Source organism: Macaca mulatta, chromosome 1, assembly GCF_049350105.2.
Source record: "Macaca mulatta isolate MMU2019108-1 chromosome 1, T2T-MMU8v2.0, whole genome shotgun sequence".
NCBI classification, from domain to species: domain Eukaryota; kingdom Metazoa; phylum Chordata; class Mammalia; order Primates; family Cercopithecidae; genus Macaca; species Macaca mulatta.
In genome coordinates this window covers 192,150,538-192,164,091 of record NC_133406.1, presented here as the reverse complement: position 1 = coordinate 192,164,091, position 13,554 = coordinate 192,150,538, and the positions used below count along the sequence as shown (strand labels likewise).

The 13,554-nt window shown below is 35.1% G+C and overlaps 1 protein-coding gene and 1 pseudogene across 7 annotated transcripts in view; one reads left to right on the top strand and one right to left on the bottom strand.

Annotated features, from left to right (window-relative positions):
* Positions 1 to 13,554, bottom strand: part of SPATA6 (spermatogenesis associated 6) — a 178,886-nt gene that overhangs the window by 146,489 nt on the left and 18,843 nt on the right. For 4 of the 7 annotated variants that reach the window (XM_015139044.3, XM_015139052.3, XM_077991543.1 and 1 more), the window contains 1 exon segment: positions 12,516 to 12,564. The exons of 1 other annotated variant lie outside the window; for it this stretch is intronic. In XM_015139044.3, coding sequence (XP_014994530.1) covers positions 12,516 to 12,564 — 49 coding nt within the window. 7 annotated transcript variants of the gene reach the window in all.
* Positions 5,952 to 6,063, top strand: LOC144338912 (U4 spliceosomal RNA; annotated as a pseudogene).

Below are 13,554 nucleotides of genomic sequence, written 5' to 3'. Positions count from 1 at the left end.
CTGAAGCAACCAAAGTGTCCATCAACGCATAAAGTGATAGGCTAAATGTGATGTATGCATACAATGGATTATCATTCATCCTTAAAAAGGAAGGAAATTCTAACACATGTTACAACATGGATGAACCTAGAAAACATCATGTTACATAAAATAAGCCAGTTAAAAAAAAAAAAACCATAAATACAACATGATTGTGCTTATCTGAGATACTCAGAGTACTCAAAATCATAGAGATAGGAAACAGAATGGTGGTTGCCAGAGACTGCAGGAGGCGAAAATGGGAATTATTGTTTAATGGGTATAGTTTCAGTTTTACAAGACGAAAAGAGTTATGGAGCTGCATGGTGCATTATGGGCTCACAACATTATAAATGTATTTAATACCACTAAACTGTACACTTAAAATGATTAAGATAGGAAATTTCATTATGTATATTTTACTGTAATAAAAATTACTTCAAGGAGAAAGACTAAATTATATAAAGAAAAGCTTTACGGAGGACTAATTCTGCTGGAACACAAATATTAAGTTAATGTAAACTACATCTACTGGAACATACAATACAATTAATCTTATTTTGTAACTGTCTATTATCTTATAGCTAAAAATAATTTTCCTCCTTCTTCTGTAAAACTTCTCATTTTCCCATGTACTTTTACTGTGAGTTATGAATTAAATGTACTACGATACTCCAGAAATATTACAGCAAAATAGTACATCAAAAGGCTATAGGAAATACCTTACGTGCCAGACTACTGTTAAACCGATGTACTAGCACAAATAGCTGCTATAATAGTTTCTTCTAAATACCTATTTACCTGCCCAAACTATAAAGATAAATTAGTTTGAATATATTTGTTATATAAATCCTTAGTCCTACAAGCTCTCCTGAGGACTGAGTCAGAAATATTCTCATGCACAGACTTTGAGGAATTTATTCTTAGCCTCACACCTTCACCTGAAAGCATTTTAAAAGGGTTTCAAAAAACACTTTACCTGATAGTCCAGATATCAGGTAAGAACTAATTCCTAGAAGCTGAGAAGGAGGAGCTCTAATAAAACTGCTACTTTAGCTCCCTGTAGGCAAGAGAAATAAACAGAAACACCTAGTAACACACTGCAATATAAATAAAGATCATATCTTCTCTTTATCCAAAGGGTGGAAAAAGGAGACTGAAACAGCTATTCTATTATACATTTTCAAATACAATTTACATTTCCTAATCACAAGATTGTAACACTACAAACAGATGTCTCTAAATAGGACAGTTCCAACAGTCATAAAAATGGTAACGAGAGACAGTTATATGATGCATTTATGATACTTTGCTTAACTCTCTGGATATCAAACACCTAGTAGGTGCCAGGTATTATGCACTAGAGATACATCAGTGAAAGAAAGAAAGAAAGAAAAAAAAAAACAAACAGGAAAAATCTCTACTCTTATAAAACTGTTATTCTAGTGAGATAAAAAATTCAAAAATAAATAATATGTCAAATATGTCAGTGCTAGAAAGAGAAACAGGAGAACCATTCATTCCTCTTGCCCTGAGTGGTACTTTTTACACCTTTTGTTTTGGCAAAAATATTATTAGCCTATCCCTTTAGTCTCAAAACATATTGGTGTACAAGATACAGATCTAAAGATAATAGAATAGAATTGAGACACTGACCAAAGACGGGTGCTGTTCTATATATGTTGTTAAGAGAAGGCCTCTCTGATTATGATAAATCTGAGTGACTGGAAGTAAGTGAGAGAGCAAGCCATATACACATTTGGAGGAAGAGCTTTTCAGGCAGTACATTTGTAGCAATATAGTGAGAGAACATCTGTGTGCACTTACGAGTGTGTGTGTGTGTGTGTGTGTGTGTGTCTGTAGATGAAAATCTGCAAACCTTCAGTGAAAGAAGATGAAAATCCAGTTTCAATAGAAAAATCTATGAAATAGAAAACTTTTTCATTCTCTTTCTTGCCTAAAAGTGGTTCCCAGGGTATACATTAGGCATAACTTATTTTGTTCTGGTAGATTCCAGAATTAAAACCATTTCCCTGAAGAGGAAACCTTCTCTATGAATGTAAAATTGCCCTATTATGGCTTTTAATATCATTGGCATTTAATATAATTGTATTAATTTATGTAATATAACTATATAACTAATATAATTTATTAAATTATAATACATACAATCAATATATATCTCCCTAGAGTCTGAGGTGATTCTGGGTCCCTGGAGATTCCTTAGAGGAGCTTACAGGGTATGAAATAGAATTGGAAAGTTCTATAATAATACTAATAGTACTGACGCTAATAATACATCACCAATAATAATAAACAAGGAACATTTTAAGTAATTAGTATGTTCAACTGAGAGGTGAAGCCAGCTGGACTTCCTGGGTCAACTGGGGACTTGGAGAACTTTTGTGTCTAAAAGATTGTAAATGCACCAATCAGCACTCTGTAAAAACGCACCAATCAGCACTCTGTGTCTAGGTAAAGGATTGTAAATGCACCCATAAGCACTCTGTAAAGACACATCAATCAGCACTCTGTCTAGCTAAAGGATTGTAAATGCACCAATTAGCACTCTGTAAAAATGCACCAATCAGTGCTCTGTGTCTAGCTTTAAAAGATTGTAAATGCCCCAATCAGCAATGTGTAAAAACGCAACAATCAGCACTCTGTGTCTAGCTGAAGGATTGTGAATGTATCAATCAGCACTCTGTAAAAACATACCAATCAGGCTCTGGGTCCAGCTGAAGGACTGTAAATGCACCAATCAGCACTCTGTAAAAATCCACCAATCAGCGCTCTGGGTCTAGCTAAAGGATTGTAAATGCACCAATCAGCACTGTGTGTCTAGCTAAAGGTTTATAAACGCACCAATCAGCACTCTGTAAAACGGACCAATCAGTACTCTGTAAAATGGACCAATCAGAGAAGGACATGGGCAGGGACAAATAAGGAAATAAAAGCTGGCCACCCCAGCCAGCAGCGGTGACCTGCTCAGGTCCCCTTCCATGCTGTGGAAGCTTTGTTCTTTCATTCTTCACAATAAATCTTACTGCTGCTCACTCTTTGGGTCTGTGACACCTGTAAGAGCTGTAACATTCACCACAGAGGTCTGCAGCTTCATTCTTGAAGTCAGCAAAACCAAGAACCCACCGGAAGGAACCAACTCCAGACACACAAGGACTGTCAGAATCATTTGATCTGAGGTTACTCAAGGATCTGACCATTTATAGACTATCCAGTTAAAGGGGTGCTAGGGTCCCCTTGAGAATCTGGAGCATGTTCAATTTGTTTTTTAATAACACATTTTTAATTAATAAATTTTTGATTTTAGGCAGACAGATAAGCACATACTAGTTTTGTATTTTAGACAACAGGAAATGTATATATGACTCAATTCCAGTACTAGAATAGGTAGGTGAAAATTCCAGAAGATTCCACATTGGTTCAATAATTTTCCTTACTTGAAATTCTTCTCTATGCTTCCACTGACATACAGCCAAACTGATTAAGTTATTTGGGCTTGACTTTATATTTTATTTAAATGGGTTATTTCTGTCATTTCTGCTATCATTCTGTGTTTAAATTTAAAGGCTCAGTACTATGGAGACACATTGTAGGAACATCTATGAGGTGCTGCCGGGGCATCTATTCCTCTCCTTTCCCCTTCCATTACAGATCTACGTAGTTTTTAAAAAGCTAACACTTGTACCACCTGAACGAAAGGCAGAACATGTGTATATAGGCTACGTCAACAGCATACTACATCCCCCTTTCTACTCTGATTAGAATAAACCTCAAAGCTTGATGAAAAGTAGGGAACACAGACCTCTTACGTATTCTTAAGGATATGGTGGGGAAGATATGAGGCCTGAGACCACTGCAATTTTGCTGCTATAAATTTTGCTGCCATACATGAGATTAAGATTCAAGAAAATATAACAATTATAAATGTATAAGCAATTAAGGCAGAGCCTCAAAATAAATACATCACACTAGGTCCAATTAGGAAAGAGAAGCCACACAGGAAAAGTTTAATATAAAGAACAGTTAATTATAACAGGGTATTCAAGGAGTAAGAGACTGTCTAGGAAGATGTAAAAAGAATTTAAAATAATATAGGAATAGCAGGTAGAGAAGCAGCCATTACCCCTAGGGCTCAGAGTACCAACAAAAAAACTACATAAGCCCTCTTGCCCAGTGTCGAGATCAGACCTTGTTGGAGAGGGTACAGTCTGGGCTCACTGAAAAAGAAGTCACTCTAGTGCTGTGCCAGTGGTACACATTGAAAATCTGCCCTGTGGAACTTGCCAGAAATTCTCCCTCTAGGATACCAGGGAGGCTATTTACAGGGAGATATTTCACCAGAAGCTTCACTGTAGAACCATCCAAAGAGAGGCCAACTGGGGGAAAACACTGCAGACCACCCTGTTTGCAATACCTGGCCACTTGAGAAGCTACATGGCCTTCAGAAGCCTGGTGCTGGAAAAAGTCAAGTGAATACATTGGTACCTGGAAGCAAAATCTGTTCCCCTGCAGTATTTCTTCAGGGTCCTCTAATATACAAAGCTTCAGTACCAGGTAGAGAAAAAAAAAAAATTTAAGGGTTTAAGTCAATTTCCACAGAACAGGAAAGAAGACTGAATTTGGTTAGGTGCAATAAATTGATAACCAGCAGATTATATGAAGCAAAACCTGATATAAATGAAAGAAGATATAATTCAAAAATTATAATTAGACATTTAAATACCTTTCTCTTAGTAATTAGTAAAACAACCAACTCTCCCAAAAGAATACAATCAGAATGCACAAGACTTGAACATTACCAACTTAAATGACAGAAATAGATTGATACAGAATAATCAATCAATGACAACAAAATACAGTTGACCTTAACTGCATAGGTCCATTTATACACGAATTTTCTTCTGCCTCTGCTACCATTGAGACAGCAAGACCAACCTCTTCTCTTTCTCTTCCTCCTCAGCCTGCTCAACATGAAGATGATGATAGACTTTTATGATGAACTTCTACTTAAAAAATAGTAAATATATTTTCTTTTTTCATGGTTTTCTTAACATTTGCTTTTCTCTAGCTTACTTTATTATAAGAATATAGTATATAATATATATAACAAACAAAATATGTGTGAATTGACTGCTTATGTTATTGGTAACGCTTCTAGTCAAGAATAGGTTATTACTAGTTAAGTTTTCAGGGGAGTCAAAAGTTATACGTGGCTAGGCACGGTGGCTCATGCCTATAATCCCAGCACTCTGGGAGGCCAAGGCAGGTGGATCACCTGAGGTCAGGAGTTCCAGGCGAGACTGGGCAACACGGCGAAACCCCACATGTACCGAAAATACAAAAATTAGCCGAACATGGTGTCACGCATCTGTAGTCCCAGCTACTCAGGAGGCCGAGGTAGGAGAATCACTTGAACCTGCGAGATGGAGCGTGCAGTGAGTTGACATCACACCACTGCACTCCAGGCTTGGCGACAGGGTAAGACTCCATCTCAAAACAAAAAAACGTTATACATGAATTTTCGATTACATGGGGGAGACAGCACCCCTAACTCCCATCTTGTTCAAAGGTCAACTGTACACAATCTTTTCAAGTGCACTTGGAACACTCTCAAGACCATAGGATAGGCCATAAACAAGCCTCAATAAATATAAAAAAGTTAAAATCTTACAAATTATGTTCTCTCACGACAACAGAATTAAATTAGAATCAACTTTAGAAAGAAATATAGGAAATCCCCAAATATTTGGAAATAAGATATTTCAAAAGAACCCACGGTCAAAGAAGATATCAAACCAAAAAAAATTGGACAATATCTTAAAATTAATGGAAACAAAAATAACATCAAAATTTATGAAATAGGGCAAAGTCAGAGGGAAGATGGAAATTTACACTTTTAAAAGCTTGTATTAAGTTTTGCACATTGGTAGTATCGTAGCCAATGAGATTTATCCAAGGCATGATTATTGCTAATAAAAAGTTTATATTAGAAAGGAAAAAAATATCTGTAATCAATCATCTATGCTTCCACCTCAAGAAGCTGCCAGCCTGAGCAAAATGGCAAAACCCCATCTCTACAAAAAATAAAAAAATTAGCTGGGCATGGTGGCATATGCCTGTGGTCCCAGCTACTTGGGAGGCTAAGGTGGAAAAATCACTTGAACCTAGGATGTAGAGGCTGCAGTCAGCCATGTTCATGCTACTGTACTCCAGCCTGGGTGACAGAGCAAGATCCTGTCTCAAAAAAAAAGGATAAGCTGAAAAAGGATGAGTAAATCATAGGCAAAGTAGGTACAGGTTGAATATCCCTAATCCAAAAACATGAAATCTGAAATGTCCCAAAATCCAAAACTTTTTGAATGCTGACATTATGCCACAAGTGGAAAATTCCACATGTATCATCACATGATGGGTCACAGTCAAAATGTAGGCACGCAACAAGTTTATTCAGGGTCCCCACGGGAAAAAAAGACGTTCTCCATCCGCATCAGCAGCAATCTTTTCTGAGCACACTCATATTCCACCACACAAGCACACCTACAAAAGGTAATAAAATGGCATGTGTGTAGGCTGAACATGCCAATGGCAAGTTCCCTACAATGCCTCACTCCATATAAATTCAGAGTCAGAAATGATGGTGATGTCAAATAATCACAGACTGTCCACACAGGTGGCTGAGATAGTGACACGTTTGCTTTCTGATGGCTCAATATACACAAAATGTTTCATGCACAAATTATTTAAAATATTGTATAAAATTACCCTCACACTCTTTGTACAAGGTATATATGAAACATAAATAAATTTCATGTTTACATTTAGGTCTCATCCACAAGATATCACATTATGAATATATGTGAATAATCCAAAATCCTTCTACAAGGACCAAACATTTCTAGTCCCAGGCATTTTGGATAAGAGACACTCAACCTGTAGAAGGAAGAAATACAAAGATCAAAATGAAAATCAATGAAATAGAACAGAAAAAAAGAAAAGACAAAAATCATTGAAATAAAGAAATTGTTTCTTCAAAAATATCAAACTGATAAACTTTTAGGCTAACCATCCAAGAAAAAAGACAGAAAACACAAATTGCCAAAATCAAGAATGAAAAAGAGAACATTGCTACTAATCTCGCAGAAATTAGAAGGATCCTAAGGGGAAAAGATGAACAACCTTATGCAAACAAGGTAGACATCTTAGATGAAAGACAAATACCTAGAAGACACAAATGTCAGAGCTAACTCAAAAAGAAATAAACATATAACAGAAATTTGATACAGTAATTTAAAACCTTCCCACAAAGAAAAGCCCAGGCCCAAATGGCTTTGCTGATAAATTGAAACAAATATTTAAAGATAAAATAATTCCAATTCTAAACGAACTCTTCCAGGTAACAGAGAAAGAGGGAACATTTCTCAATCTATCATATGAGGCCAGTATTACCTGGATAACAAAGCAAGAAAATGAAATTATAAAACTACAGACCAATAGTCCTCATAAAGAGACACAAAAAAATCATTAACAAAATATTAGCAAACTAATATTCTGATTCTGGGAAAATATACAAGAATTTATATTTTATTAGTTTGCTAATATGCTGATTCTGGGAAAATATAAAAGGACTATATACTATGACCAAGTACAATTTATCCCAGAAATGACATGTCTGTTTAACACTGGAAAATCAATTAATGTAATAAACCACATTAACAGAATGAAGGGAAAAATCACATGATTACCTTGACATGGAAGAATGTACTTGACAAAATCCAATACCCACTCATGATAAAACCTCTCAAACAGCCCAGATGAGATCTCTTCATCTTATATAAATCATAGAGAATCTTCTGATAAAGGCTATCTCTCTTACAAGAAAAACCACAGCCAACCTCACATTTTATGGAAGATTGAGTATTTTTCCCCTAACATCAGAAACAAGGCAAGAATGTCTATGTTTACCACTTCTAGTCAACACTGTACTGAAGGTCCAAGCCAGTGGAGGAAGAAGAAGAGCAGGAGGAGGAAGAGAGGGAACAAGAGAGGGAGGAGGAAGACGAAGAAGAAGAGGGAGAGGAAGAGGAAGAAGAGGAGAAACGAAAGTAAAGGTACACAGATTGGAAAGAAAAAAGTAAAACTGCCATTATTCTCAGATCATATAATTCTGAATATAAAAATTAATCTACAAGAACAACAATAAAAAACCTACCTGAACTAAAAAATGTTTAGCAGGTGCAGAGTTCAAGATATATAAAATCTATTTTATTTCTAAAATACAGCATACAAGAATTTAAAAATAAAATTAATGAAACAATTCTATTCATAATAGCATCAAAAATAATAAAATACTTGGAAATAAATCCAACAAAAGAAATGCATACTGTATACTAAAAACTCTAAAACATTGTTGAGAGAAATTAAAGATCTAAAAAAAAAAAAAAATGAAAAGACATACCAGGTTCATAGATCAGAGATTTAAGAAAGCAGTTCTCCCCTAAATTCATCTCTAAATTCAACACTATTTCTGTCAACACTGTTCCTATTCAACATTCTTCTTACGTAGTACCAAGCCAGCTTTTATGTTGAAACTGACAAGCTGACTCAAATTTATATGATATGCAGAGGACCCAGAAATAGTCAAAACAAAGTTGAAGAACTTACACAATATAACTTCAAAACTTACCATAAAGTTAAAGACAGTGGTACTGACATAAGGATAGACATACAGATGAGTGGAACAGGCTAGACAGTCCAGAAGTAAACCCCCACATTTACAGTCAATTGGTTTTCAACAAAGGTGCAAAGATGATTAAATGAGGAAAAGGACTGTCGTATCAACAAATGATGCTGAGACAACTGGATAGCCATCCATCAAAAACAAACAAAAAAACTACACCCTTACCTCACACCATACATAAAATGTAACTCAAACTATATGATAGGCCTAAAGGCAAGAGATAAAAATATAAAATGTCTAGAAGAAAAGACAGGAGAAAATGTTTGTGACCTTGGGTTAGGCAAATATTTCATAGACATGACAGCAAAACCATTTTAAAAATTGATAAATTAGACTTAATAACTTTCGGTTCTCAAAAGACACCATTGAGAGAATAAAAAGACAAACCGCAGACTGGGAAAAGTATTTACAAATCATATATCTGATAAAGGATTTATATTTAGAATTTTTTTTTTTTTTTTAAACTTACAACTCAATACAAAGACAACCCATTGCAAAACTGGGCAAAAGATTTGAATAAGAATTTTACAAGAAAAAATGAATAGCTAATAAGCTCATGTAAATATGTTCAAAATCATTAGTCACTATTAAATTGCAAATGAAAAATACAATAAGCTACTGTTACACACAATCCAAAAGACTGACAATATCAAATCTTGAGGATGATGTTGAGAAATTGAAACATTCATACATTGTTGGCGGGAATGTAGAATGGTACAGTAATTTGGAAAACAGGTTGACAGTTTCCTAAAATTCTAAACATATACTTAGCACACAACCCAGCACATATCCACATATTCATACCAACATGATTCATAATTGCCCAAAACTGAAAACAGTCCAAATGTCCATCAAATAGTCAATGTGGAAGGGAAACATTCCATACAACAGAATACTATTCAGCAATAAAAAGGAATGAACTACTTGGATGTAGAACAACATGAATGATTCTGATAAACATTACTCTAAATGAAAAGAAACCAGAGAAAAAAGACTATATATGATATAACTCTTCAGATGAAATTTTTAGAAAAGGCAAATATAGAGAGACAGAAAATACATTGGTTTCTGGGGACTGGGAGGTGGGCATAGGGACTGACTGCAAATAGGCATCAGGAACTTTTTGGGGTGGTAGAGACATTCTAAATTGGAAAATGATGATGATACACAATTGTATAAATCTTCTAGAAATCATTTTAACTATAGTTACAATGGGTGAATTTTATGACATATAAATTATACCTCACTAAAGCTGTTAAATAAAGTAAGGGAAGCAGGGAATGAAGGATTTGCCCTGCCTTTCCTCTAGGAACTATATTTCAAAGTAACAAAATTGCTGATTAGGAAAATTTCTCTTATAGAAAAATTCTAGTTAATAAATACAAAAGAATGACAATATTAGGAAAATAGTAATGTGCAACCCGTAAGGAAAAAATAGATCTCAAGGGATACTACAGCTATTACATGAAAAGCTGATGAGGCGCCTTATAATGGAGGAATCAGGCTGATGCTGTCTGGAGCCAAATTATCATTCTTAGCATGACTAAATGTAAAACAATCAGATATTTTATGCAACTTGACATAATGCCATTAAGTACACAGCACCAACTATGAAGATTTCTTGCTAAAGTAACAAAATAAGCCAGAATCTAATCAAACCTCTATGTCTAATTATCAGTTTATAAAACAAGTAATAAACAATCCAAGCAACATTTTAAGGAAGCAATCAGCCAAACCCGAACTGTATGACATTCTAAATGACCTAGTTTTTCTAACAAACCCATAGTATTAAAAACAAAAAAAAAGTGTAGGACACTACTACAGGAAAAAAGAGAGAAATCAACATATATGGTGTGCAAACCACACCTGATTTTAACAAATCAATTGCAAAAAGACACTTTGGGGATAACTAGGGATATGTGAATTATGACTGTTTGATTTTATTAAGAAATTACTGATTTTGTTAGGTGTGATACCAGCATGGCAGTTCTATATTTTTTAAAGCCTTTATCTGTTAGAGGCCATACCAAAGTATTTATGGTGAAATGACATAATGCATAGGATTTGCTTTTAAATATTCCAGCAATGCCCCTCCGGATGGCAGAGTGAACATGTAATAAGATTGGCAAAATGCCAAAAATTATTGAAGCTGGGTGACAGATACACAGGATTTTAACACATTCTATTCTCTCCACTTTTAGTGTTGGTATTATAAACTCATCCATTTTTTTTTAAATTAAGGAACCAAAAAAGATTGCAAAACGGTATAGTAAGGGAGGAGTAAAAGACAAAAGAGCTCAAAGCACATTAGAGAGGTCAAGGATAAAGACTAACATGGAAGTAATCAGAGGATAGCTAATACATGAAGCCAAGTCTTTGGAGAGTATTATATAAGGAGACACCATAAACAAAGTATAAAAAGAGATCAGAGAAGAAAGCCAGTGGAATATTAATATTTGAAGATAGGGCAGAGAAAGATGAATTTAAAAAGGATACGAAAAAGTAGAATACTGGTGGTTGGGAAGAGAGCCCAAGGAAAAAAAAATCAGGGAAATCAAAGAAAGAAAATTTCCAAAAAATAATAACCACTAAGTACACTTCTTATAACCTCAAAATTTCAAATCAAATGGGACAAAAAAGGCATTATTTTTTAACAGAAGAATTTCAAAATGAGAGAAATGTTTATCTTCACTTTTTTTTAAGATACACAGTTTCCCAGATACTGAACAAGATGTTCAGTAAACATTAAAATTCGTATATCCATTAGCACCAAACTGCCACCTAGCTAGTCTGCTGCAGTGGAAAATATAATACCAAGGGCTAGAACAGCTATACAAAATAAATAAGATACTGACATTGGCCATAAAGAGTTATTGGGAGAAGAGTCACTAAACTATAAGCTCCATGAGATAGACAATGGGCCAGATTTTTCCTCCCTATATACCCAGATTCTTGCATGTTCCAGGCTACATGTTTCTACATTGCTAGAGTTGCAATGGGACCAGCAGGGGAGGCCAAATGGAAAGGAAAGTTAATAATGATTATGCTCAATTTTACTGGCCTTTGGAGCCACAGTTATACATTACATCAATCTGGTGATCCCAGAGCCCTTTCTAATTACAATGATAAATTAACAGAGCTTTTCATTTAACACCCAGAGCTTAAAAAGTGTACACTCTTGCATTGCTGCTCTCACAAATAGTTGTATCTTTTTATAGTTGATTCTGAGTACTTTCAAGAATTTACTTGTTACGTAGAGCCTTGGAAAAATGTATTTTTCAAATAATTTATTAATGTAATGAATACAATGTAAAGTGCAAAAGCATATATTTGAAGCTATCATTACTTTGATCTTACTCACTCTCTTGACTTGAAATACACTGAAGTTGAAGACATATTTCTGTTTGCAGGGCAAAATCTCACGTAACATGAATCTCTATCATTATATCACAAACACCCCATATCGTCTTAATCAATAAAAAGTTTAAATAAGTCTCAGTTTTCCATAAACCAAACACACAAAAAAAGAAGTAATTCTCAGCCTCTCTGCAGCATATACATCTTTTATTATTTCCAGGAATATTCTGAAATTCTAAAAAGTATTAAAAAGTCTCAGCTCAAGATTTTTTAAGTTCTACTAACCCCTTTTAAACTTTTATTTAACCCAAGATTAAAGATCATAAGGATAATAAATCCTAAAATGTCTTAGAATCAGGAATTAAAAAGTTAAAAAACTTACATTCAAGCTGTGTAACCACATCTCCAGGATCTACTGCTTCCGGGAACACCTACAGTGAGAAGATATAGGGAGAGGCAGGAAGGAAGATATGTATGAATATTTTTTTCTCCCCTCATTCCCAAAATATCATTCCTTTCACAATCACAGAAACTTTTGACATTATTGAGAACTGTCAGTTCCTCTCTGCTTCCCATCACTACAAAATATTCTACAAATAAACTTTACAGCTTGCGCTGCCCCTGTCTCCAACTTCCTCTGCTAGTATTCTTCCTCCTGTTACCATGATCATACTAGGCCTTCTTGGTGTTCCTCCAATGCATCAAGATTATTCTCAACAACAAGTCTTTATATTTGTTATTCCTCTACTTAGAATGCTCTTCTCCTAGACCTTCAAATAAGAGTGATATAATTTCATAATTCAGGCTCAGCTTAAATGCTATTGCCTTCTCTGACCACCTTTTACAATAGACAATCCCCCAAATCCCCGTACCCGCCCATTACCCTCTTCATGCACTTATCACTATCTAAAATTATTCACATATTTATTTGGTTATTGTCTGTTTCCCCCATTACAATGAAAGCTCCCAGAGGGGAGGATTTTGCCTTGTTTACCATATGTCCTCAGTGCCTAGAAAAGTCCACGGAATAGAGTAGGTTCTGGAGAAAAAGAAGAAAGAAGGAATAAGGGAAGAAAGGAAGGTGAGAAGAAAGGAAAGATGAGAAAGAAGGAAATTAAAAAGTAAGAAACACAATTGGTAATAATTAACCAAAAGCAGCAGTTTTAGGGGGAAAAAAAGACTTACAGAAGGAAGTACCAAGAAACAGTCATAAGTAAAATACTGTATATTCTTCGTTTTATAGATGGAGTCTCACTCTGTCACCCAGGCTGGAGTGCAATGGTGCAATCTCCTCTCACTACAACCTCCACCTCCCAGGTTCAAGCAATTTTCCTGCCTCAGGCCCCGGAGTAACTGGGATTATAGGCATGCACCACCACATACGGCTATTTTTCGTATTTTTAGTAGAGACAGGGTTTCAC